The sequence below is a fragment of the Tauraco erythrolophus genome, chromosome 2 (genome assembly GCF_009769465.1).
Source record: "Tauraco erythrolophus isolate bTauEry1 chromosome 2, bTauEry1.pri, whole genome shotgun sequence".
Taxonomy (NCBI): Eukaryota; Metazoa; Chordata; class Aves; order Musophagiformes; family Musophagidae; genus Tauraco; species Tauraco erythrolophus.
The window spans coordinates 99,598,798-99,626,340 of NC_141466.1; the positions used below are offsets into that span (position 1 = coordinate 99,598,798).

Here is a 27,543-nt window from a genome sequence, read left to right on the forward strand (position 1 = left end):
AAAGTCAAACATTTGCATGAAGCCAAAGTTTGCATAATAATTTCATACAAGAATTGGAATTAAGAAGGTTCTGAAAGACTCATGACAAATCTAAAAGAGCTAAATATTTCCCCATGTAAAATCAAATTACTGCGAGATTTCAGATATGTGGATTTGATTTTTCTTTTTTCACAATTTACATCACAAGGAAAATGCAAATTGCATCACATTTCAAAGCAAGATAAAGTCTGTAGATTAAGTACTATCAAAGGAATAGCCCCACTAATTACACATTCTTCTCATTAGGATAAATTCATGCTAAGATATTGTATATGACAAGGGTTTCCAGTAAAATAAAAAAGAAAATGTTCCTTTTGCTATAAAAAGATGTAAAGGTTTGACTTTTATCTGTCTCTAATAATTAGCTTTAAAAGTAATGAAGAACCATTAAAAAATTCAGAAATCAGAATTCAAAGTTTTTAAGAATCTCTCCATTTCTTATATTTATGATGTTCAAAATCAGAGGTAATAATTTAATTGGAACCTTTTATTTGTAGTAAGTAAATGATTTATTTATTACAAAAGCTTGTAAAATAAGTCAGATTCCATGTTTCAAGCAATTTCTTATCTAATGGTTCAAATTTCAGAGGGAATATTAATCCACAATCCTACTAAACTCAGTGAAAGTAAAGCACATTCAGCATTACTCCAGCTTAGTCAAAAGGAGAGCACAATTTGAGAGAAAATTACCATCCTTTTACCAACTACTAAAATTTCATTAGTTTGAAGAAACTTGTAGATATTTTATTTTCCTTGATTACATAGCAAAACACAAATCTGAGTTGTTAGTGAACAAGAAAAAAAAACACAATGAAAACCCCAAACAAACCACAAAACAGCAGGTCAAATACTTTTATTACATCATCTTATTCACAGACCTAAACAGGAAGAAAAAAAACCCACAACATAGAAGAAAAGCAAAGGATGGTCACTGGATTTCTACGAGCATATTCGGTAAAGCTAGAAATGTCCTATTAGGATGTTTAGTCTACATCCTGTGGCTTTGTATTACAAAGCAATCTAATGATGTAAATATGTTTTCCAAACATTTTCAATTACTGGTGAAATATTTTCTAAAACTGGAAAGAGAGACATTACAAAACACAGTCAACATTATAATGATGCTGTTCTGCAAAATATTTTGACTACATTTTCTGTAAGAAAAAGCAGCAGAAAAAAAAAACAGAAAAGAGTAAAAGGAAGTAGCTTGTATATTACAGATGCTATTTCTTAGGATAAACACAGCATACAAGAAGAAACTATAATCTGTGGCAATGGAAGCATTATCCTGGAGGTTATCAGATCTTTCAAAAAAACACAGGTGATTTCCATTAGGTTTATAGACAGCTGAGCTGTTTCTTATTTGCATGATACATCTGAAGAGAAAATATTTTCAGTATTATTCTTTAATAAATCAAGACAAAATAGTGGCCATATTAGAACTGAAAACAAAAATAATTTCAAAGCACTAAGATTTTCTACTTAATTTCTGATTGCATTAATCAGCATAACACTAATATTTGAAGCATTATAAGAGTAACCTTGTTCTATTGTTAGACTAAAGCAACGCTTAATTGTTAGTAAACTATAAAAGAAGAATGTTATTTATTTTCTCTATTTTTTGATAGAGTAATTGAGTTAGTGCTGCTTCTTAAAGATCAAGTTGGCTCTGCACAAAAAAAAAATCAAGAACATATATTTAAAATGAAAAGAGGAAAGCACGAACAAAAAATCAAAAGATACAGAGTAAGAGATGACTCAAGCATTAACAAAATAATAATAATTAAAAAAAAAAAAAACAACAAGCAAATCATATGCTTATAATGGTTTGCAGAGGCTGGCACTTTTGACTGAAGAAGCAAATTAAATGAACTAATGTCTGGTGCCTCTTAAACCACAGGCAAGATGACAATTTGGACTTAAAGAGAGAAAAGTAGTGGCCCAACATCAAAGAAAGCACGCTTAAAAAGAAAAAAGGAAAAAAAAGAAAAACCCAAGGAAAAGAAAAAAGAAAGTCACATCCAATTTCCATCCATCGAAGAACAAACTAGAAAGATTTTAGAATCCTGAACGCCGCATTGCTGTTTTTAGTTTAAACAATGCCCAAGGTTTTTGTTCTGAGCATGCAAGTCTGACTGAATTTTCTCATGACTGGAAGTATGCATGACAAAGAGCCTCAAAATACTGCTGAGCTATTTCATTGATACTTTCCTGCTACATTCTTTTCCCTGGCAATACACAGACAAAAACTGTTCCCTCAGTAAAATGACTCCAACAACAGAAACGAGTGCATTTGCAACAGTTTTTCTTTGCAAGAGAACGTTGGCTTGGAAAGAAACTAACAGTGAAGAACACTTTGCTACGGACGACTGTGATCTTTCAGAGCAACAGGGCAATTCTCCTTGTCCCCCAACGGAAAGGAAAATTGCGACATTAGAGTGAAATAAATTTCAGGCACAAAGGAACATCATGACTATGAAGACATTTTGAAACACAAAATTTTTGCCTAAGAAAAGGTAAAAATGAAGAAAAAGGATGAGAAAGAGGAACACACTCCAGGTATTGCCTACTCTACTATGAAAACACAAGCAAAATTCAATGTTATCAGTAATAATAGAAACATAAACTAGAATATAAGCTTTAACACATTAAAGAGTGGAAACTCAGAGTGGAAATAGTCTCAATTCAGTTAAGTGATTTTACACCTCAATTTTAGCATTAAAGACTCAGCTATTTGGAGGCAATCGTATGCCTAAACCCCACTGATTTTAATAGCATTTAAGTACTTTAAAATCTCTAAAAATAAAAACTAAACTCTAAATCATGGAGCAAAAACCATGTATAAAAATCTTGTATCAGCCAACACTGAAAGAAAGGAAAACAATATCACTTCTTGTTTATTAGAGCACTGCATAGGTGAATTATTCAACTGGAAAACATTTTCATATTCTAAAACACTCCAAAGACAAAAAAAATCAGTCAGTCTGTTGCTAGTTAGCTTTGATACTCTGCATTTTGGCTGAGGATAATTCAATCCATCGCATGTACAATGAGAGTTTTAACTCTTCTCTTTCCAAGCACAATCAAATAAGACACAGAAGTTTTTGCCTGCAGTTACCATTAAACTCAAAAATATTTAAAGTTAAGTAAATTAGTTAACCTGAAGCTATATGTTATAAAGTCTGATAGCCAAAGAAATCCCTTTTTTGTGAAAGAAGAATGCAAGAAAATTTTTTTAAAGCATATTTGACTTTTTCTAATGAAGTTTTAAATTCACTGGTTCTTTATTTTCACTGTCAATTACCCTCCTGCTTTATGTGGGACTTCTAAGAAGAAAACAGAGGGGAAAATCAAGAAAATGAAACTGTAAAAGAGCAGGTATATTTTTACTTCCAAGTAACAATGTGAGAAAGACTAAGTGTCCAACTGAGGATCTCTGTTTTCCTACAGTGCACAACACGTGGCAGTGCACTAGGCTGAAGGACAACTTGCAGAGTCATAGCTTAAACCAACGAATGGGTCAGACAATCAATGAGAAACGTTGGTACCTAAAGTAATACTTCCCAACTCAGCACAAGTTTGGATTCTGAACAGTAACTGTGATAAACAAACAAACATTACGCAGAAAGTCTGCTTCCTCCAGTGTGGGATTTTCTCCCCCATTAAATCCAGCGCTAACTTCAGCAATGTGGGCATAACAAAACAAAAACAGTGTCAAAATCACTACTCTACACATTAAGACAAAAATAACGAGGGCAAAAATTTTTAATATCTCCACAGGTATTAATTCATGAGTGTCCGTAACTTAGTGAAAACTAAACAGGGGGTAAGATTTTTGTAAGGTTTTCACCTTCATGAAACTACATATGGAATACTTTTCTAAGGCAAGGAAGGGAGTTTATACTATAGACAAAAAACTAATTAGACATGGATTTCCATGCCTATGCAACAAAAGGGGCAACAGTAGTAGTGCTGTTTTAGGAGTTAATAATGGAACCTTATCGTACACAAAATTCTGAGGGGACTGTTGCATATCTCCGAGGTTCAGACTTGTCAGCATTTAGAAAATTAAAAAATCAATCCACTTTTACAACAGTGAGACAAACACTTGCCAGCTCTCCTCCAAGTAATACAATGAAAGCTATTTTTGACCCTGTGTTACCCCGATTACTCACAAGATCAACAACGTACCATTCTGCTACTGGTTTGGCAATGCTGTCAAAAATCACATCTTGTTTTGCCTCTTGATCAAAAATTTTCTGAAATCTGAAAATATTAAGCAAATAATAATTGCTCAGACTCTTAAAACACTACTTGATTCATACATTTTTGTTTGTGTTTGTAACAGTCAATGTTTACATCACTAGGCTTACATAACTTAGTACAATGTTTTCCCTGTAGCCTCAACCACAGCGTGCTGTTGTGCTATTGTACATAAACAGGCTGCACACAGTGCTGCTTTGACAAGATCTGTACAATAAAATCCTCTGATAAAATGATGTGGCTGAGAAAAAAATAATCCGCATTTTAAATCTATCAAGAGAATCAGTGTTTGTAACTGGCACCACACTGAAACCTGGATAAATAGATGACACTATAACCAAATACGGCATCCCACCAGTACAGCCAGGCTCACATTTTTTTTTGGTAACTACTTCCTTCACTCTGCTGCACAGTTACTGTAAGTCACAAGGAGATATTTAATTCAATCTCAGTTTTGTCAGTTCCTATATAAAATATCTGCAGTTGTCTTGCAGAATCAAAGAATACAGCAGTTAGAAGGGACCATCTGCTCCAATCTCTCTGCTCAAAGGAGGGTCAGCTAGAGGAGGGGTCTGTGCAGTCAGATTTTGATTATCTCCACACATGCAGCCTCCACAACATCTCTGGGCAACCTGTTCCAGTATTTGATCACCCCACAGTAAAAAAGTGGGTTTTTTTATATTTCCTGTATCTCAATTTGTGCCCATTAACTCTTGCCGCGTTACTGGGCACCACTGATAAGCATCTGGCTCCATCTTCTTCATTTCCCCCCACCCCCATCAGGTGTTTATACACATTGATAAGATCTCCTTGAGCTTTCTCTTCTCCAGGATAAACAGTCCCAGGTCACTCAGCTTCTCCTCACGTCAGATGTTCCAGTCCCTTAACCATCTTTGTGTCGTCCCTTTGCTGGAGCCCAGAACTGGACACAGAACTCCAGATGTGATCTCACTGGTGGCAACTAGAAGAGAAGGATCAATCCCCTTGACCTGCTGGTAATGCTCTACCTAATGCAGCCCAGAGGCTGTTTGCCTTCTTTGCTGCAAATGGTGTATTGCTGTCTCATGTTCAACTTTTTGTCTACCAGGACTCCAGGACTTTTTCTGCAAACCTGCTTTTAGTCAAGCCTGAGCCTGTCCTGGCTATTCCTCACCAGGAGCAGTAGTTGGCATTTCACTTTGTCAGACTTCATGAGATTCCTATTGGCCCATTTCTCCAGCCTCTTGAGGTGCCTCTGAAAGGCAGCACAACTATCTGGTGCACCAACCATCCCTTCCAGTTTCATATTGTCTGTGAACTTGCTGAAGCGTCACTCAGTCCCATCACCCAGGTCATTAACGCTAAACAGTATTGGATCGATTGATTACATGACTAGTGACTGGCCTCCAGCTGGACCTTGTAACCCTGATGACAATTCTCTGAGCCCAGCAGCTCAGCTCATTTTCAACACTTCTCACTGCGCACTTAATCTAGGCAGCCTCAGCCAGCCTTCCTGGGTCACCTGACCCTGCTCCCATCTCTTGTACACTTTCTTTTTATGTTTACTTTTAGTCAGCAGCTGCTTGCTCATCCATACAGGCCTCCCGCTGCCTTTTCATCATTTCCTGCTCATCAGGATGGACTGTTCTTGAGCTTGGAGGAGCGGATCCTTGAAAATCAGCCAGCTCTCCTGGACTTCTCTCCTGGGCTGACTCATGGGATTCTTTCAAGCATGTCCCTGAGTAGGCCAAAGTCTGTTCTCATAAATCCAAGGTCATGGTCCTGCTTTTTGCCTCGCTCCCTTCTCTCAGGATCCTGGATTTCACCATCTCATGGCCACTGCAGCCAAGACTACCACCTGGTTTCACATCCCTGATCACTTCTTCCATGTTTGCAAATATGAGGTGCAGCAAAGCTTCTCCCCACGTTGGCTCTTTAAGTTAGGAACCTGTGGGTAATACACTCCAGAAACCTCCTGGACTGCTTGTGCCCTGCTATGTGGTCCCTCTCATGTGGAACTGTATGCTGACACTGAAATTCATAGGGTATATAGAAACGCGTTACAGACACCAGGTATATAGACAGGCATCATGGACTGCAAGGTGTTATGCAGTGTGTACGTCACAGACAAATGTGATACATAAAGTAGAGAGGCATATATTCTATCCTGCTAACCCTTACTCAGTCAAGTCATTCAAACAATTGTGTTTGATTCCCATATAAGAAAGTAAGAACAAAGGAGAATAACATTTGGGGTGACCAGGATAGATAGACTGCATGAAAAGACTAGTTTCATGGAGAAAAAAGAAGCTCCATAGCATTACTTTTGCATTATCTTAACAATAATAAGCCATAGTGTTTCTCAAAATCCAGCTCTACAGACTTCTTAATAAATGGTAAAGTCAGAAAAATATGCCAGCATCCATTACAGCTGGCTTGGGCATCTGCAACCAAAGCTAGTTTTGCATACTAATCTAGGCGGAGAGGGTAGCTCCTCTCTTCTCAAGCAGAATGGATAGATTTCCTTTGCTGATGTAAAATGACATCAGTCTGAGCTGCAGCTGTTTATCTGGGGCTCTCTTCTTTAATAGCATAGAGCAAAAAATTTACTTGACTTGGTATTATAAAAAATAACAAATATTCAACTTGGAAAAAGACAATCTCAGCCTAGTCATTAGAGGTGGTTATACATCTAGCTTTTTTCATCATCAAAATTTTAAAATGTTGCCTTCAAGTTCATTGATATTGCTGGTACTTATTTTTACTTTCTAAAAAGTATTTACATTCTACAATCATGTTTTGGTTTCTTTCAAGAATCTCTGTTTTTCTTTACCGTGTTTTGGTTATGCCTGAAACAGTTTCTAAACAGTGTTTTACATCAAGACCTCTTTAGCCAGCCTATGCCAACTCACTAGATCACAAGAAAACACACAGTCCTGCATTCAATTTTCTTACACAAATTCAAAACAAGCTGTAAAAATACAAGAACTGAAAAACGAAGATACAACCTTTGAGATGAGACTTAGAAATGTATGACTTGCAATGGATAGACAAAAAACCCCACAACTTTATCAAATGCTATCAAACTTGTTCAGGTGCAGAGCATAATATGTTGGAGCATTCCTCTTGTTAATGGAGTTGTATAAAAATAAACCTATCTATACTAAAACTTTATTTTAAGAAGAGGTTTTTCCAGGTTCTATAGCTCTGTATCACTACACAGTGATATCAGCCACTGAAGGCAGAAGATATAAAGATGAGGCTTTTACTTACTTGAATTTGTAGGTCTCTCGTTTATTATTGACGAACCCATCTGCTAAATCACGTGGCACTATAATCTCCAGACTGGAGAGAGGCTTCTCATCATCATCAACTGAATATATCTAATAAGCATGGATATGAATTAACAAAATAATTTTACCAAAAGAACAGCATAGCCCTTAGGTACAACACTTTCGTAAGCTTAGCACCTGTAACGGCCTGAAGAAAAACTTCACACAAATTTCAGGATTGCATTGTGTACCATGGTTAATCAAGTGTGTCAAAACAACACAGCAAACCAGAATAGTTCTATTTCAAAAGCCCTTAATACATGAGCAGATCCTCCTTCAGCTATGATACAACACAAGAAGCACATACTCGTACTATCCTGTTTGTTACCATGTAAACACTACAACAAGGTTTGAAACAGAAACGTAGCCTCTTTGACATGATTTGCTCACCAAACCATTTTAATATCTGTGCTCTTATAGAAAACAAAGCGCAGTCTCCATTGCAACCCCCTCCAAAACACCTGGACGAGTATATTAGGAAAGACTATGGCAGAACGAATAGAGCTGGTTTAGAAGGAGAAGACCATGAAGAGAAGACCATAAATGCGCAACTGCTGAGGAACGCTTCCGTTACGTTTATCATCCCTTGCAAGGACAGCCAAATGCTGGGAGTTAGACAATCCCCTCCGCTACACAGAACAGCGTCGAACTGCACAAACCCCATGACCGGCGTCACAAGCTCCTCCTGCGGAGCCTTTCCCTAACACCTCGGCAGGAAAGAAGATCCCGGCCCCCTCCCGCAATGGCTGCAGTTTAAGCTGCTGTACTTTGTGATTTTATTCACTTCGTAAGGCTTCGGAGAGCAGCCCGGGGCTGCGGCTTTCCGCTCCGCGCCCTACCCCGCTCAGTCCCCTCAGCCCTCACCGCCCGGCGGGGCTGCTCGCGGCGCGCGGGAGGCACGAGCCCGGCCCGCTGCCTCCCGCCGCACTCGGGCCCGCGGGGCGCCCGCCGGGGCGCCCCCGCCGCCCCATCCCGCCCAGCCCCGCCCCGCCCGCCGGCGGAACAGCAGCCGGCTCCCCGTCCTACCCCCGCCTGCTGCCGCCTGCCCAGCGGCTTCACCCGCGCGTACACCCGGATGGTTTCCTTCACCATCGCCGCTCGCCGGGCGCGGGGCTACCGGCGGCGGCGCCGCGCGCCTGGCAACGGTAACCACGGCGCGCTACCCAGCGCGCACCGCGGCGGGGCGGGCAGCAGACGCGCCGGGGGTCCCGGCGGGGCCGTGTCCTGGAATCATGGAGTCGTCTGGTTGCAAGAGACCTTCTAGATCATCGAGTCCAGCCGTTCACCCTGCACTGTCAGGGTCCCTAAACCATGTTGCTCAACACCAGATCCTCACGGTTTTTAAACATCTCCAGGGATGGGGACTCCACCATCTCCCTGGGCAGCCTGTTCCAACACTTCACAACCCTCTCTGTAAAGAAATTCTTCCTGATATCTAACCTAAATTTCCCCTGGCGTAACTTGAGGCCATTCCCTCTCATCCTGTCATTCATAACATGGGAGAAGAGACCGACCCCCATCTCCCTACAGGTGTGGCTGCCACCGAGTTGACTCGCGCCCGCGGGTGGCTTCAGTGGGGTGGCTGTGTGCTCCCTGGCAGGGCTTGGAGGAGAAGGAGGAGGAGGAGGAGGAGGGAGCAACCGGGCTCCATCTGCGAGGGCAGACTGCCTGTGTGGCCACGAACAGTAGTTCCTCACCAGCCGCTTTCCCCAAGGCTGAGGTATCATGGCTGTTGGAAAAGGAAGGTTGAAAACGCTGCCCAGCCAAGAGGTGCGGTGTTCATATCGTGTGCGGATCCCTCCATTGGCACACTGGAAATTGCCCATCGTATCTGTGAGATTGTGTGTTACCTGTGTATCTGTGCAACTCTCCTCCGTCTGAAACCACCTGTGCAAGGCCACTTGGTTCAAAAGAAGTGTTCATTATGTAAAGATCTGGAAGGGAAATCAGGGGAAAATACCTAGATTACATGCAGTAAAGACATAAATTTTTAAAATTCTAATATAAAAAGAGTTGGAGTAAAGGTTCTGAAAAAACTGCTACAGGGAAATAGAGGATGCTGTCTTGTTACAAAAGCTGAACTTCTAGAGAAGTAATAGTAGGACCCTGTTATTCTGTGAAGCGGTTACCCAAAATTCACACAAACATGATGCTATTTTGGCCTGAGTTTTGGTAAGACATAGTGGTAAAGATCAGATTACAGTGATTACATGTCCACTAGTTTAAATTAAGTGGAAAATCAGGGACTTGATTATGGAAGATGATAGAAATTTCTTTAACTCGGATATGGTAAAAGTATCTTGAACTTGAATTCCAAATAAGAAAAACAGTAGGGGAAAGGTTTTCTATCCCAGCTGAGCAAATAAATGTCTCAGAATGCACATGAGACATAAGCAGTGAGCCTTCAGGGAATGAAATGGAAAAGGACTAATCACCAACTAAAGTCGAGTGCAAAAGTCGAAAGGGTAAAAGTGAAAACAAATGGAAATTACTACTTGATTAAATAGAGAGAGAAGGAAAAACAGGACACTGGAATGGGATAATGGAATAAATAGAGAACATTTCTCAGCGTTGCTCCAAAACTATGAAAAAATTTTGTCACTTGACAGTAGGGATGAGGATGCTGAAGTTGATGTTAGAGGCAGAAGTGACTAACAGGAAGGAAATGTGAGAGGGAAGCAACTGCAGCTGAGAGAGAAGCAGAACTTTTAGAGTTCAATGAATTTAGACTGAGAGATGGGTGTTTGAGAGGGAAGAGTACATAATTTCAGTCCCAGAATTCTGAAAGAATTGGCATGTTTAATTGGTTTGGTTTGGGTTTGTATTGAAACAGATGCAGAAATGTCCAGTATTCTTGGAAAACTGCAAATGTAACAGTCAACTGTGTTATTTAGCAGCATGGCTGGATTGTGAATTAACTGGGCAGCGGATGTTGAAACAGCGCAATTAGCTGTACGGAAACTCATTTTGTGTTTACTAGTGTTCAGTAGATAGAATATGGTGTTCGTTGAATGAGACTATATTGCTTTTGTGACATAGTCTGATCTATGAAGTGTTTAGGTGGCCTTCATCTCCAAGTCTGAGCTGTAAACTCTGAACCAATGACACAGTGAAGAGACACCCAACTGAGTTTGCATAGGACTAGTCTGAATATGATATGGCCTGCACAGAGAAGCCAAGGGGGCACCTCAGACTCAAGCTGCTTCCAGCATAAAAGCACAGTCTGAATTTCTGAAAGGGGAGAGAGAATCCTGGACCATCTGCAGAATGGTCACTTGTGCAACAAGAGAAGAAAAAAGGTAACAGAAATGACTCACAACTATCTTCTAATATACCCCTTTTATTACACAGCTGTCCTTGCAGAAATGCTAGAGAGCTTCTGTGTGCTCCACAATCTATTGCCTTCAAGAACAGCTTGTTAGCCCGGCTCAGTATTAGCACTAGTCTAGGCTTACTCGTCCTGCAGAACAAAACCTGCATCATTCATTTGAGCATCAAAATTATCCAGTTAATCTTCTTGAGTGGAGTATGTGATGTGTTGACTGAAGAAGATTGGAGATCAGTGGAAGAATTATAAGATGAGTGACAATCCGGTTAAAGGTTGTGTATTATAGTTTGTTGAGAAAAAGAGCATTCTTGGGATGTAAGGAAATTATTAGCTGACATTTGTGAGGAGACAGATCTTTTGTAATATTTTAATTAATAATTTTATACCAAAAATGGGAGTGTATATTAATTAACTCTGATGACATGGCTGAGAGTAATGTGTGCTGAAGAGGATTGAGATATTTAGAAGAAGAATGGCTGAGAGGATTAGAGAAATAGATGTAGATAGCCATTAATTAAATGCAATGTAAGTCACAAAATCAGGCAGCCATGTAGGACTGAGGACTAATGACAAAACATTCTGCTACAATCTGGAATCCATTCAGTGAGAAATGTCAGAAGATTTTCTGGTTGTGGAAGTCTAGATGACAGCTGCTAATTCAAAAAAGGCAACTGTGGTTCTTCAGTGGACCAGGTATGTGTTCTACAAAGGAAACAAAGCATTCACATTATTGTAAAGGGCGCTGGTGAGACCTTCAGCATACTTACTGTGTGTGTTTATGGTCAGTTCTTTTTATTTGTTCAAGTTTTTGAATACAAGGGCTACTAGAATGATTAGGCTGATGGAGATTTTGCTTTAAGAGAATAGACCAGTAGGAGTTGATTTATTTAGCAACGGATAAATATGAGAGGCAGTATGTGTGTGTATGAATTGACTATGAGGAACTGACGTGAAAGCAAAAGCATCTTCTAAAATAGACATAAGAAAAATATTAAATAATGCGAATAAATGCACACTGGAAATCAGAAGAAAATTAAAAGCATTGGGTACTTGATTGGTTCTTTTGGATACTGGAGAAAAAATGATAAAGTTCTGAAAGAGTGTTACATGATCCCTTATGTTAGCAGCGATTTGACCCAGAAGTTAAAATCAAGAACCTCTATTCCAAAAAGGCTTTTTTAAGAACATTGAAACATCTTTCTAGAACCATACTACGAATAAGAAGGCAAAGACAGTGTAAGTACTTTCACTTCCCCCAGTCATAGAATCATTTAGGTTGGAAAAGACCTTTAAGATCATCGAGTCCAATGACAGTCCAGCCCAAGCCACTTGATGGAACTCAGCTTCACCTTATTTGGTCGTCTTAACCATGCTAATATCTCCTTGCCTGGGCATACTGTGTATCTGTCTTCTGTATAAGGACACTGTCAATGGATAATGTGGAATTTGTTAAAAAAAAACATGCTCTCAGTTGTAATTTTTAGGCTGTGTGGAACCTTCAGTCAACTTCATAATTTGAAAAGCTACAAGGCATACATTGCTCCTAGTTAGATCAGTCAACAGTTGCACGTTTCCCAGAAAATATAAAATAAATATCTCCAAGTCAAAGAACTTCCACAGCTTGATTAATCATCTTATTGTGTATCTTTAGGTCTTCATTTAATCTGCAGGAAATCAACTTTTCTCATTTTACTGACTATCATTTCCTAGTCTCAAGGTATTTGTATACTTCAGTTTGTCCACTACAGAAGATAGTAATAAACTGAATATGGTTCTTCTGAATCTCATCACCATGGTTTCCGTTTTCATGTAGAGCTCCTGAGGCATTTAAATCCGAAGTTCAAAATAATGTAGCAGTGGCAGCAAAGAATGGTTTTTGCAGCTTCAAAGAGAACAATAGTAGTACTGCTCACCAGAAGGCTGAGATGCTTGGAGGTTAAGAGTTGGTAGAGCATTTTATGTCATCTCTTTAAGGCAAACCCATACACTCAAGTATGGTCAAGAAAGAAAAGAAACGTCAAAACTTTTCCTCACTTGGTTCAGTCATTCCAGCAACTGAAGAACAAAGTCAGGTGTTGTCTGCACTTGTTTCAGTAGGTTGAATGCAGCTTCTCTTGTGCTTAGGGGCAAGAAGTACTGATAAGTACTGTATGAGATTCAAAGCAATTTCAAAAGAGTTTATTTTGTCCTTCAGAGAGATTCTAGTTCAATAAGAAATTATTGATTTGCTTCAAGAATTAATGGACAAAGTTTTACATTGTGTGTTATACAAAAGGTCAGATTTCATAGCTTGAAAGATACTTCCAATTTCAAGCTAGATAACCTCTAGTTTTTTGTATCCTTGGGTTATAACTAGCTTACATGCGAGTATTTTTGTGGGGGATTTGAAAAGTGTCAAGTACGGGATAATTTGTGCCATTGTGGAAGATAAAAGTGTAGCAGGCTCTCATTTTTTGCAAGTGTTGAGAGATATGCATTTGAGAACAAAGACATATGGAGACCTATTAAAATACCTAATATTCTAATATCTTGTAATAATACTTGCTATCTCTTAGTTTCCTATTTACTGAAATAGTGTGGTTATTAATATGACTGCTACATTTTCATAGGCATTAGTCCCAGTGAAATTTTCTCTAAACTAGCATTCTTTTTCCAGAAAAGTTACGTAAATTATCAAAGTAGGATGTACAGGTATATATGAGGACAGAAACTATTCTGTACATTTAAAACCTAATTAAAGGATTAATTAAAATAATTATTTTCTTTGAAGCTGTAAGAAAAAAAGTACTAGTAACAAAATAATAACAAAAAATAACTCAAAATAACACAATACTTGCATTAGCCAAGAGAGAGTAAGACATCTGTCTGAATCTCTTCACTAGTCCGTGATATAACTTAATTTTCATATGAAGGGACTTGATGAGAATCCCCACTGTGATGAGTCTGTACACCATGTGCAGTGCTTGCTAGAAGCAAGAATCACACTTCACACTTAAAATAAAAGAGTAAAAAAAAAGAAAAAAAAAAGAAAAAAAAAGAAAAAAAAAAAAGGAACAGCAGATTTCCAACCTCAAAGACAAAATAAGGTAGAAAAACACAAGAGGAATGTGATGAACAAAAGCCATTTCTTTTAATCTATAGAGTTGCTGATTAACAGAAATCTTCTCTTGAGGCCTAGCTAAAGAACTAAATTGGCTTTTAAAATTTTCCTGAGGTTTGGAAAAGAGGCTTGTTATTAGAGGTAAAGAGCTGATTACAAAGATGCAGGAATTGCAGGACATCTTTCTCTTATTGCCAAACAAAAAGAACTGTTTTCATCATTTTTTCAGCTTTCTACAGCTTTGAGGAAAGTCTTGGAAAATGGAGCCTGAAGGTGACAGCAAATGGATCCAGATAATATGCTGGTCTAAAGGTTGCATCTTATGCTGGAGGCCTGAAAAGTTTTGGTTTGCTTTGAATTTACTGTTTTTAAGATCTCCTTTCTGTCTTCCCTGGGAAGATACTCAGATAAACCTCAGATACAAGTGTCAAGCTTTCTTCAGCTCCAGTTTGAGAAAGAACACCACAGAACACGAGCAACCTGTAGGCTTGAAACAATGACGTGACTGTATGAGTTACAGAATCTGGCAATTACATGTTTTAAAAAGGTCAGCATTGCCTTCTGAATGAATAGTTACAACATCACAACTAATCGTCTGCCTTTACCATTGTAGTTCTGATTAAAAAAATTATATGGTTCGTATTATATACTGGAACTGGCAGTTCAAGGGCTTGGGCTCCATTATGTCACCTAGCAACTTAATATGCTTCCAAATAAACAGCCTTGTAAGTTTTATAATAGCCCAAACTTTCAAGTCCTTTCTTTTTTTTCCAAAGTTTTACTTTTCATAGACTTTACTTATTCTTGGAAACCATCATGCCATTTGGCTGAGATAATGATTAGAAGTTAGAACATTAAAATCTTTCCATAGATCAGCTGGACAGGATGAAGGGCCAAAACTCTTGCCAAAGTCTGAGTTCGTCTCATCATCCGACTCTTGGAAACATTAGTGCCAAATGTGTATCTTCTACATGACCAGAAACCCTTCTTAAATACCAAAACTTATGATCTGAAACTTGGCCTAAATTTATGTAGAATATCTGTTAAGTATGTTACATGAGCTCTGCCAGAAAGCATACAACCTTTATTTGTAAAAGGTGTGGTAATACAGAAACTTATGTTTCTATATTTGGATGGAATGTGAAAAAGTTACAGCAATATTTGTTAATATTTTGGGTATCATCCCAAAACCTTATAATCTTTGATTTTTTCTGCTTAGGTATTCAGTATTAAAATGTAAATTCATGTAAACTGCCTTGTTCAGCTTTTAATAGTCCAGTCCTGTGAAAAGAGCAGGGATGATTCTGTCTTTTAGGCCACTGTTGCAGTCTGTTTCTTAGAAAACAGTGCTACACCTTCATGTACGTGAGAGTCCCATTTGGAAAGTACCCTAAAATTTCTCTGCTGTTCTCACATTCTTACCAAACACATTTATATGTTTCCTAAAAATGTATGTCTTGGTAGACCCAGCCAAGACAGAAATCTTAAAATATCCTCTTGAGGGCTTATGTATATGCATACATGTATACATACATGGAATTATTTGTTTGCTTTAGAATAAACAAAAATTCCATTGAGAAATTTAGGGATCCCTAGGACTCTGACTGCAACAGGTGACAAATCTTTTTTCCAAGGTTTGTTGTTTTTGTTTGTTTGTTTGTTTGTTTAAAATCTTTTAAATGGTAAACAGAATCCTTTGTTGCAAACTACAATGTAAGAAGTGTTAGCAGGAAACATTAACATACTTCTAATGCAATGGTGATGTTATCTACACAATTTTCCATACCTCCATCCCACATTTATCCTTAGCATTATAGCTTTTCTTATTCATTATTTTGTCAAGAAACCTTCCAAAGCTCATTATTGATTTGTCTCTGACCAAGGTACAGATGAAATTCTAGGTGATCATGAGTAGAAAAATATGGGGTATGAGTATGGGGTTTGGGGTTTTTTTAATCTGAAAACTGGTGAGAAATTTAGTTCTTTTTAAAGTCATTGTATAAATAGTTTGTGGATGCTCTTGTTTGAAGAGGATTACAATTCCATCAGCTTCAAGAGAACGTTATGAAGCATAATAATAAGTCAACATTGATTTATAATAAATCTTAGAAATTGAAGCTGTGGATTAGAAGTTTTGTTAGGCACTGTGTATGTTTAGATTAAAAAAAAAAATATGCCTGTACCAAACAACTCTTGCTATCTAAGTTTAGGATACAAGGCAATGTGGGAAAAAAGAAAAAAGAAAGAAATAGCATGCATAATATTAGCACAATAGTCAGAGGTATGGGGAGAGGCTGTTCAGGAGGGCCTGTTGTGATAGGACAAGGGGTAATGGTTTTAAAATAGAGGGAGGTAGATTCAGATTGGATATTAGGAAAAAATTTTTTACCATGAGAGTTGTAGAACACTGGAACAGGTTGCCCAGAGAGGTGGTGGATGCTCCATCCCTGGAGACGTTCAAGGCCAGGTTGGACGAGGCCCTGAGCAACCTGATCTAGTTGGAGATATCCCTGTTCCTTGCAGGGGGTTGGACTAGATGACCTTTGAAGGTCCCTTCCAGCCCTAACCATTCTATGATTCCATGATTCTATGATTCTCCTGTCAAGCTGTTGTACGGACATTACTGTAAAGAGGATTTAAAGACAGACAGTTATGTAGTTTTACAGATTTTTGTGAAGAGCTCTTTTTGGGAACGAAAACTAGCATAGCAGAAAGCAGGGAAAGATTTGTTTGAAAGTGTAACATGGAACTGATGATACTATCAATTGATCATAGACAGAAATCTATCTGCAACTTGGTCATGAATAAGGTATTACAGAATGGTCAAGGACCTTAAATACAAACAAAGTAATGTAATAAAGAAGGGAGAGTTACTGGAGTTATCTGCATAATAATAAGAAAGACAACTGAAAGGATGATATCAGCAATGGCATTCTGAGAGTCTGCGTGTGGAAGGCTGGGGAGAAAGAGGATTTCATTCATTGGGGCTAGGTAGGAGGAAAATACAACAGTGTGATGAAACCCGATTACAGCCATGGAGTAAAATTAAGTTTTGTAGTTCAAAAGGGTAAGGATAAAGGCCTGGACCTCAGTTTCACAATTATAATTAAGTGAAACTAGAGGGCATGATGCAGAGAGGTATAACGAAGGAAGCTCTAGAATATAAGTATAAAGGAGAACTCCAGCCAGTAAAAATATGCTGCATGGTTTAGGTAATGTAAAAATTAAAAGGAGAGAGGAAAATGAAGTATTTGGAGGCAAAGGGAAACAAAGGTAGCAGACCACTTGAGGGCTTTTTGTTCTGCCTGTTTATTTGGATGGAGAAGACTGAAGTATGGTGTTGGTGTGGGGAGAGTGAGTAATTAAGAAAAATACAGAAAGATAATAGTTGATATCAGAAGGTGGATTAGGATGGGGTGACTGGGACTTGAGCAGGTGGGAAAATGAGAAACTTCTGTGTCTACAATGAGATTAAGGGAGTTGTACAAGAAGAGAAAGCCATCTATAATGAAGCAAAGGTTTGCATCATAATCTAAGTAGCATAGCATAGCTAAAATTAAGGGAAATTATACTTCCCGGGTACACTGATCTCAAGAAGCTGCCATAATGAGCGTACATAAGTACTTACACAGGCTCACTGGTGCTCCAACGTGGATGTAATAATATGCTCCAGCAAGGCGTGCCAGACATTAACATGTTTAGATGCAGAGTTGGTACACGCCTTTTTCTTAGAGGAGAAAATGAAGACATGGAGAAATTGAGCCATGTGTCCAATTGTGCAAGCATAGCCTGCAATAAAGCCAGAGAAGATGATGCCTTCAGTACCAAGACACTAAATACCTTAAAAGACCAAGACCAGCTTTCCCACTAAACTTCCCGTGTATTTATATACTGCTGTAAACCAGGGACAAGCAGGACAATGCACAAATCAGTGCAGCTGTGTTCATGTGCTATCATTTGCAAAGTAGCTGGTTCTCCCAGAGTTTGGTTTTGAATACTGGTTTTCCCCCATATAATTCTGTGAAAAGGGGGGATGCATGCATGCTGTTACTGAGGCACACAGCATCCCAATAGCTACGGAAAGTAGTATTTCCGACCTAACAACAACAAAAAGACTTGTAGAAGACTAACATCAAAAAAATGTAAGATTAAGAAGTGTTCTTGAACCTTTTGAAACCAAATAGAATAACCCTTATTTAAGCACATTGCAATAGTATTTACAGTCTTCCTTTTTTCTTTTTCATTTTACAAGACTACTTATTTTCAAGTAATGAAGGAAAAAAGAGTTTTAGTTTGGTTTGTTGTTTGTTTTTTTTTTTTCACTGTCCAGTTTGGGGTTTAAAATAAGCCAACTGTTATTACTCATTCAAGTCTCAAATGCCAGATGCATTTAAGGCTGGGTGATTTTGTCACATGCTGGTGTTGCGCGTCTACAGTTGAGAAATCTTATAAACGGATAAGGGTTGGTATCCAGGGACTGCAGCCATCAGTTATTTGCCAATGTGAAGAGGCAGTCTTCCTCTCTGAGTCACTATATTAAAATATAAAATGTTCGTTTACCTAATGCTGATCTTGTATCTCTGTCTTGGCCATGGATTATGTATTTAGTTGTTGTTTAGACTTTCCTAGCATTTTTTCACTTAAGATTCTCCAAGCATGTAACAAATTAGTGAGTTTCAATTCTCTTGCTTTTGGAATTAAACCCTCTTCAAATTAAGACTGAATCTAGGACGCTAAGATTAGAAGCACAAACGACAATGTGTTTTACCTGTTTTTCATGTATGACTGAAAAACATAGGTAAAGTAAATTTGCCAAAGTTGAAAATAGAATAAACGCTCTTTTCTAAGTTAATAACTGTACTGCACTTTATCTCCATTATTTCTTCACTGAATCAAAGTCATATTGTAAGCATTATCAAGAATTTTGATCTTTCACATATAGTTTGTAACCAAGATAGTGAGTTATGAATTTGACACCACTCTGTACACTGTGGATCCTTTTTTCAGAAAGTAAGATTTGTAAAGACCTTGGAGGTAATTTGACAGACAAATATATACTAGCAGCATTTGCTCACGTTAAGTTATTATTAATCTATAGGTATATTTTTTACTGGAGATACTGTGACAAAATCAGGAGCTCTGTAGTTTTTGCTCGAATTTGCATTGTTCTGTGATCCCCAGGAGAGGGCAGTGCTTTGCACGCACACCAGTCAGATCTTTCCAAAGCTATTAAACATCAAGTACCAGATATGATCTTTTAAAACACAGGTCAATACGTATATCAGATTGCCTCCATGAATAATAAATTTCAGCAGTACATAAAGTAATTTTTGAGATTTTCTTCAGAAGACAATTTTTCTTGCAAATGACTGGCACATAGATACTTGCTTTTAACACAACAGGTAAGATTGTTAACAGTTACTGTCATTGAAAAAGCTATAATTTTGTGAACTAAATAAAACACTTGTACAGTTTTATATATCTACTAAGATACGTAAGGATTCCCTACAAAAGTTTATGTATTTACAGAGCTCAAGTCTGATTCACTGAGATGCATGAAAAAGAAATGCTAATTGAAAAAGAGAAGAAACAGACCAAATCCTTGTCTACTGCCTACTTTCAGGTAAATTATATCTTTTTCACTAAGGAACAGAAATTTGGATATATAGAGTAGGATCAGACATTGTCAAATGGGATACTCCAATAGTCTCATTTGAGAGAATTATGTGAGTGATCTAAAGAGAAAGAAACTGTTCTTCTGAGTTACATGGCTAGTTTAGCAAACTAAATTATTGTTAGGAATATAACATTTACCTTTCAATGGAGCTCTTATTTGTAGTATCCATGGAACGATTTATCAGAAAGTTGCATAAGTAAAACCTACAGTTTGGTGCAAATCACAAACCACAAAAGGAATTAACTGTCTTACTTTGGAAGGGGGTAGTGTTATTTTTGCTCACTTTAGATAGTTTATAAACAGACATGAATTTAATCCAGAAGGGCAGTTTAAGGGCACTGTTTTTAAACTGCTTTTATTAGTAGCTATTGAACATTTTAAATTCTTCTTTTACAGTTATGATGCTTTTGCATGCCCTCATAGGCCTTACATAGGTGCTAGTGTATACTAAAGCACCTCCAGAAGCTTAATCCCACATTGTTGAAGTGACTATGATTTGAATGTAGTCCAAATGGTGGCTGCAAGAAAAAAAAATAGTTAGAAGGATTGTATAACATCTCAGAAAACAGCTAGACTGTCTGATAAGCAATTCTTTAGATTACTTACTGGAGTTTCAGAATAACACTGAGAAAACTGAATCATGTTGGCATGAGGCACCTTAGAAATAATCGTTTTGTATCACAATTGTTAACCAATTTGTACAGTTACTGAAATATTTTTCGTAACATTTTGAAGTCTCTAGGTGCCAAGTGTGTATCATAATTTTCTTCCACTGCACATAAAATTACTTAATGAATATTGGCTTGCAGGGTTATTATCTTTCCAGCTAATTCCCAGTCCAACTCAACTTGCCTTTTCCTGGGCTTCTTGCCACATTCCATTTTTCCCTATGCTGTTGATGTTATGTGGGACTGAAATGTGGAATTATCTACAGTTCATAAAAGAATCAAGTACCTTAGGCTGTTGTGTTCATCAGTTATTAATGGACAGTAAATGCAAACATGAGCTAACAAAAGGCAAAGGATAAACACATTTAAGCCAGACTAGTTCCCAGAGAAATAATTTAAAACTTGTCAAACAATTCTTGAAACATGTAAGAATGATGATTTCCCATAGATTCATTGTATATATTCTGGCACTGTAACTTTTGCTTTATATAATATTTTTTTAAAACTTGAATGGTCATTTCCATTGGAAGATCTCAAAGAGATTTAAAGATATTAACAAAATCAGACTTGTAACACCAGTGAGAAGAGAAGAAGCTGGTCAAGCTATTTGTTGCCAAAAGCATATCCTTGCCCCAGTTAGCTACTTTGTGCTCTTGTGACAGCACAGTTTCACGAAATACTTCATTCACCAATCCCTAATTATTCTCCTGCGTTTGGATTGCTTTTACATCCTCTAGTTTCTGAGGATGCTCATGACTAGTCTTACAGATAAACTAATTATCCTCAGAAGACTAGATTCTATGTGAAGGAAGCTCCTCACTTGTGATCCCCTCTACTGCTTAAAAACGTTACTGCACTCCAGTGGTCCTATGCTTCTGGAATGGTTTCAGAGGGCTGCTGTGGCCAGGTGTAATACAGGGCAGTTTTCATCAGGTTTCACAGTTGTGCAGGAAGCAAAAGTGTCTTCATCCAGATTTTTCAAGTAAGCCAGCCATCCATGGCAGTACTTAGTTGGTAATTTGTTAGTTGTGATTCATTGTTCAGCAGTTCCTGCACAATGACTCCAGTCTCTTGCTGCAGGTTCACTGGCCCTGTTCCAGCTTTCATCCCTCAATGTATATTTCAAATTATTTAAGCTGGTATTATTTTTATCATATGTTTAAGGCTTTGGAAAATGCCTTTTGCCTCCAACCATATATTATTATCATAATTTTAAAATATTATGTTTCTTATAATGTAATTAACATTATATTGCATGATTATATATATATCAACTATAGACCATTGAATATTCAGGGGCTTTGAGCATTTCTCTTATGAGCAACTTGTGTTTTCCTAAAAAAACAAACAAAATAAAGAGCAAATAAAAGTCCTCTTGAGAATATATCAGTTAGCCATTTGATTACTACTAAGTCCTGCTTATGCCTAAGGTATAACTGGTTCCACAGATGGCCATAATCAGTTTCCTTGAGAATGAAGGCTTTGTAGTTCACACTTGGTGAAGACTCCCACATGAACTTGATCTGTGGAGTGCCTTACCAGTTACATATATAAGGGAACCCAAACAGACTCTTTGCTTTGTAACTATCCCAGAACCTTCCTCCTGAATTGTTTTCCTGCCTGCTCAGACAGGCCCCTTTTTACCCACTAGAACTGTTTCTAGCTCTACCTTTTTCTTTCTTCCAACTTATACTTTGGAGTCCCTGACATTAGCCAGCGAAGCCTCCCATCTTAATCCTTTTAACCCTGAACGTGGTACCCTTACAGCACTATCTCTGTCCATCCTTTACTCAAGCCTGGCCCTGATCACTGGTGGTGCTGCTTATGTCTCAGCCTCTGGCATCCTTCCATTTTAGCATCTTAATTCTTCACTGCATTAATCAAACACGGCATATCTATCTATACAGTTTGCCAATTCTAAGGTATTAATGTTTGATGATGAAACATTTGCTTTTTTGTTATTAATAATATCTGGTAGCATCAGGTAACTTGCTGTTTAAAACAGTCCTGAGCCAGACCGTGCTCCTTCAACTATGAAAGCAAAGTTCTTATCCATAAAATTCTCTATGTTGACATAAAAAATACTTCTGATAATGGAAATAAGTGATTTTTTTTTAGAAGGAAGACTAAATTCAATGTTCCCTGTCACCTCTTTTAGGAAGAATACTACAGGGTATCTGTTCTGCAGTGTTTCAGCTTGTCTATCTGCATGTGAATTTGTACCAATAGATCTAGAAGTTTCCATGTTCACTGGCCCTGCACCAGCATTTCATTCTCTCGTATAGAAGTCCTGCAGGAAGAACTTCATAACAGCTGTTGTGAATGTGCAGAGCAGCATAGAGAGCTTGACTAAGCTGTTCACAACCTGCCAGCCCTTTCCTGCTCAAAGCAAGAATAAGGACTTCTGAATTTTGGAAGTTGTATTAAAAGGTATGAGTGGGATTCACTGTTACTGCCTTCTCTGCTTGTATATCTGAGAATTGTTTAAATGAGTATAGTCTCTGGAAAGCAACATCTTATATTTTGTGCATCCATTTGACTGTTTTGGCCTAACTTTCATCCGTGGTCCATCTTCTTCTGTAAATGGGTATATCAGAACAAAATGGACTAATTTAGAGCACATTTGACAACATACTGTGTCTTGGTCTTAGAATATGCTGAGCATCCCAACTTTATTTATTTCAAACTGCTTTGGGATCCTAAGGAACACATTCAGGGATTCAGGAGATCAGAGGGTTTAGACATATAAGAATTGTTATTCTCATTTATTTTTTAGAATTTTCAGCTCATTGAATTTAAGTGAAGGTTTGGATGGGGTTTTATTGCATGAAACACAATAGCCTTCCTATTACATAATATAACCCTGTACTCACCCTAGCAAGGTACCTCTTTTCCTTCTTGTACTCCAGGGACAATTTTAAGCAACCCCACCTCCCAGTTCCTTATGTAGAGTTCAAGTTCTTTTAAGCTTCCTCTGCCCAGTTCTGGTCTCTATATCTGCTGCTGTTTAAAGACAATGAGACAAAAGAGTCCAAACTCAGATCAATTCACTCAGATGTAGGCCCTTTCCTTTGACACACTCCCACTCTCAGCATCTTCAGCAAAGTCAGTATTTGTAGGTGCTTGCAGGATAATTTTTCACAGCTGCTGTCTTGTCTTTCAAAGAAGATACAAAACTCATTTGCAGATCTTTGTATTCATGGAACTTGAGTCCCAATTCTGTGTAGTGTTTGTGAAGATAGTATGAGAGTAGCACTTGTCTCTTCTTCTACAGACAATCATGGCTGTTCAGTGTCTCATTGCTTTGTTTGCTCTACTTCAGACACAAAAACCTGCTGCTGTGGGATATTGAATGTCATGAACCGTGGCTAAATCAACAGTGACTAAGACCCTGGAGAGTCAGTATGCTCTTAGCATAAATTTGTAAAGCTGTTGTTCTTGCCTGTCTTCACCAGAAGTCTGATTATACTGCTGTCATATATTACCCTTCTTTGAGTCCAGGACAAAATTGGGTTCTTCAAATGAGTATTCTATCTTCAAACTTTTATTTGTTTATAAGACCAGGTTTTATTCTCTCTGGAAAGAAAAAAAAAAACAACCTATGAAGTTCAGTGGCTTTCTGTTTAATCCTGTGAGTTTACTCGTTTGTATAGATTATTGGGCAGGTGATGGAAACATATGTTCACAATAAACATATATGTAACATGAGAATTATTGCTTCATTTTTGCTACTTAATAAGTACAAAAGAGACACAATACCTAAATGTTATGGTTTCATTTTTTTTCTGTTTGCTTGTTTCATTTCTTATGTTACAAAAGATTACGAAATTCTTCTTGATATTATCAGTCAAGATCCTGTACTCTTATCCAATAGGCGGGCTGTTACAATTCCTTCTTCTGCAGGTGAGGTAACAAAGGATATATGAGGTCATTTTTGGCTGGTCTGGTAGTAAAACTTGGGGCTCAAGCATAGCAATCTCTACAATTCATATATTTCTAAGAATAACTGTGCCAAGTCTTTGTGCCTGTGTCCATAATATTGTACCATGCTTCAGAACCAGAACTCAAGAGCTTTCTTGTATTTTCCTGCTTGAGAAGATACTTATATATGTCATGGTCAAACTGCATTACATCTTGAAGTGGCAACTTCAAAAGAGGAGAGCAGTATGTTGACATGACAGCAGTAGAGTAGAACTCCTGTATTCAGGAAACTTTCAGGGATTGTGCTGATATCTCATAAATTCAGTGGGATTACATATGCAAAAGTTTTGGAACTGGTACTTCTTTTTTCTTTAATTAACAAATAATATAGAAAGAACAACAGTAAAGAGCATAAGCATTGGTCAACCAAAGCACTTAAAAGTGTGGAATTGCCAAAATTACAGCACCAGCTCTGACCGTGCGCACATTTTATAGACACTTGCTTCATCCCATGCATCAGTCTCACATCAACTGTGGCAAGAGCTGCAAGGAGAAAAGGAATTGTCTTGAGCTAACTGTCTTGAACTGAAATTCAGGCAGCTGGGTCCCATCCCACGTTCTGCCACAGCTGTTTTACATGCATAATGGATAAATATATCTACATCATAACATGTTTGATATCTGTCATTTTCCAACATTTGATTTTCCAACCTTGGTATTCTTTCAATGTTATTACAAATGTAATGTAATGTTAGCTGTAGATCATTGTTCCTTTCAGGTTTACTGGTTCAACTCTGGGGGCCACCGAAGTACTTGCATCCACACCCACAGAAGAGATTTTCTGAAAAGTTGTTTTAAACTGTTGCAGGAAGTGACTCAGGATAATTGCTGGTCTAATAGGCTCTCTTGGCTTCCTGAAGTATTTTAAAAACAAATCCTTTGCAAGAAGTGAGAATGTCTAGGAAAGAAAAGAAAAAAATATGCCAGTCAAGACACTTAAATTTGATATAGTCCACATAATTTAACTCTCCTTCCAACTCAGGCTCCCTTGATGTTTTGTGACACATGATGATTGCTGTTAATATGCTATATCACTGGTGGCATTTCTATCTGCATGGTTGTCTACTGTGGGTGTGCATTTTTTGCCCCCAAGCTGTATCTCTGGCTTCTTTGAAGCATCTGTGCTTTAACAATCGTCAATCCAGTATGTGTGTGAAAGCAGCCAAGAAACTACTGTCCCACAAAGCTCTCAAAGGACCCTGGTTAACCTGAATTCGCTATATAGTTTTTGGTGGAAAAGAAAATGAATCTAAGTTAGCTCTGGGAATAGCTGGTTGGCCTGTGATATATTACAAAAATGTTGTTTAATTCTGATATTATATGTCTGCAGAACAATTTTAGTTTACAACTGTCCAAATAATCTGGCCTACTCAATTCTCTTTGGTTTAGTTGACTGCTGCAAAGGAGTCACAGCCTAGCCACAACTCCCTACGTGGGACAGAACTCACTCTTTCCTGTCCCCTCTTCTGCCAGTGGTAGAGGCAGGGTGTTCTCCGCCTGTCCTGCCTCTGTCTATCCTTGTGTATAAGTACTGTCCATCAAGGCTAAGACTGTTGCCAAATGCAATTTGGGGAGTTCAGTCTGTTCCTCAGTCTCTGAGTTCAGTCACAATCTGTTGCAGAGGTGGCTGGCTTTGTAAGTCTTACTCTAACATGGCACCACTTCGAATTGGAAACTTCAGTTGTGTGAGCCTCGTTCTCCCCTGATTCTCATTTTTTGTTAACTTTGATACTGGAGGAAACTGAGTCTAAAATGCTGTCACTTCATTGCCTAGCTATAAATACAGGTTTAGCCAGTGCCTTGCATTGATTATGATATTCAGACACTTACCATGCTCTTCACAATCCTGTGTGGATAAAGAGACATCTCAAGCACACTGTGGTACAGTGCCAGAAAGTATTTCCTTCCCCGTTTTCTGATATGTAGGGTATAATCTCTTGCATGGGACAAAGATAACTGTGGCAATGTCTTAGAATGATGCTTCTTGCTGGCACATGTGTATCTGCAGCACATCACCAGCTTTCATTCCCATCACTTCAACTGTTTACTAGCATCTGGTAAGCCATGGTACTGCTTCAGACCTTGGAAGTGAAGACATCTAGGAGATCTGTAAGTGGTTTAACTTTGATCAGTGCAGTGGAGAATTAAATCCGAAGGCCAAAAGTGCACAGAAAATAGAATTCTGTCATGCAAAATGAAAGGAAAATCACTGGGTGGATTTAAAAACTATGGCCAAGGCTGTGTGCATCTGAGGACAAAGATAGAACTCTCTGCATGCTCTAGTGTGTGCTATTCTTTTGAACATATGCCATAACTTTGCATTTCCTGACTTCAGTGGATTGGAAAAAAACCTGGCAGGTTCCCAAAACTGAAATATATACAGAAATAATATCCATAGCAATACCAGTGCAAGGGAAAAAACCTAGCATCTGAAACAACCTCATGCTTCAGGGTGTAAACTGATCAGCTGTGGGGTTCAAGAATTTCTCTTCCATCTTTATCCCCAGGTTCTTATGTAATATTCTAGCCCACAACTTGCTGGATGTAGTGTGTTTTCCATTCTTCATGCTCTGAATCATCAGGTATCTAACCACTGCTTGAGGCAGTGTACTAGACTAGAGAGCTGAATGGTCTGTTCCACTATGGCAGCAAGAATAGTATTTTAATATGGTTTCATTTCCTTTGGTTTATTATTTTGTTATGTAGCACTAAAGGAGTGACAACTGGACAGCTATACTTGCTCATGTGAACATATATTGAGACTGGTTTGATTCTGAGGAACACACGCTCTCTTGTTTTGCCAGTCACGCGCTAGTGACGCAAAGGGTTTTACTCTGTTCTTTGTTTTTTAGGGCTGAGCAATGCCTCTCCTTGTGTTGATCCAGGGCACAAAGTTGATCTTCACCCTCCAAAAGTGCCTACCTCTAGTATCTTTTGGGAGAAGTACTGTTTTAAATAAATTATGCTTAAAATGGAGAAAATTGTGCTCCCACATGCACACTCCCAGTTCAATGGAGAGGGTTCTCCTCTATAGAAAACAGGAGTACAGATTGCCCACAGATGGGATCAGCGTGCTCTTCATATCGTGGTGTTATGTTCTAAAAAGGGCTCCTGTTGCATCCTGTGAAAGTGAATCTTATGTGATTCAGTGTAAAGGTTATCAATATGCAACAATA

The 27,543-nt window shown here is 38.2% G+C and overlaps 1 protein-coding gene across 1 annotated transcript in view; it reads right to left on the reverse strand.

Annotated features, from left to right (window-relative positions):
* KIF6 (kinesin family member 6) overlaps window positions 1-8,705 on the reverse strand; it is a 164,891-nt gene extending 156,186 nt beyond the window's left edge. Inside the window, exons 1-3 of the mRNA XM_086626191.1 lie at window positions 8,640-8,705; window positions 7,555-7,664; window positions 4,231-4,305 (exon numbers count right to left, since the gene is read on the reverse strand). Coding sequence (XP_086482317.1) covers window positions 4,231-4,305; window positions 7,555-7,664; window positions 8,640-8,705 — 251 coding nt within the window. The remainder of the gene's footprint in view (window positions 1-4,230; window positions 4,306-7,554; window positions 7,665-8,639) is intronic.
* Window positions 8,706-27,543: the final 18,838 nt, after the last annotated feature.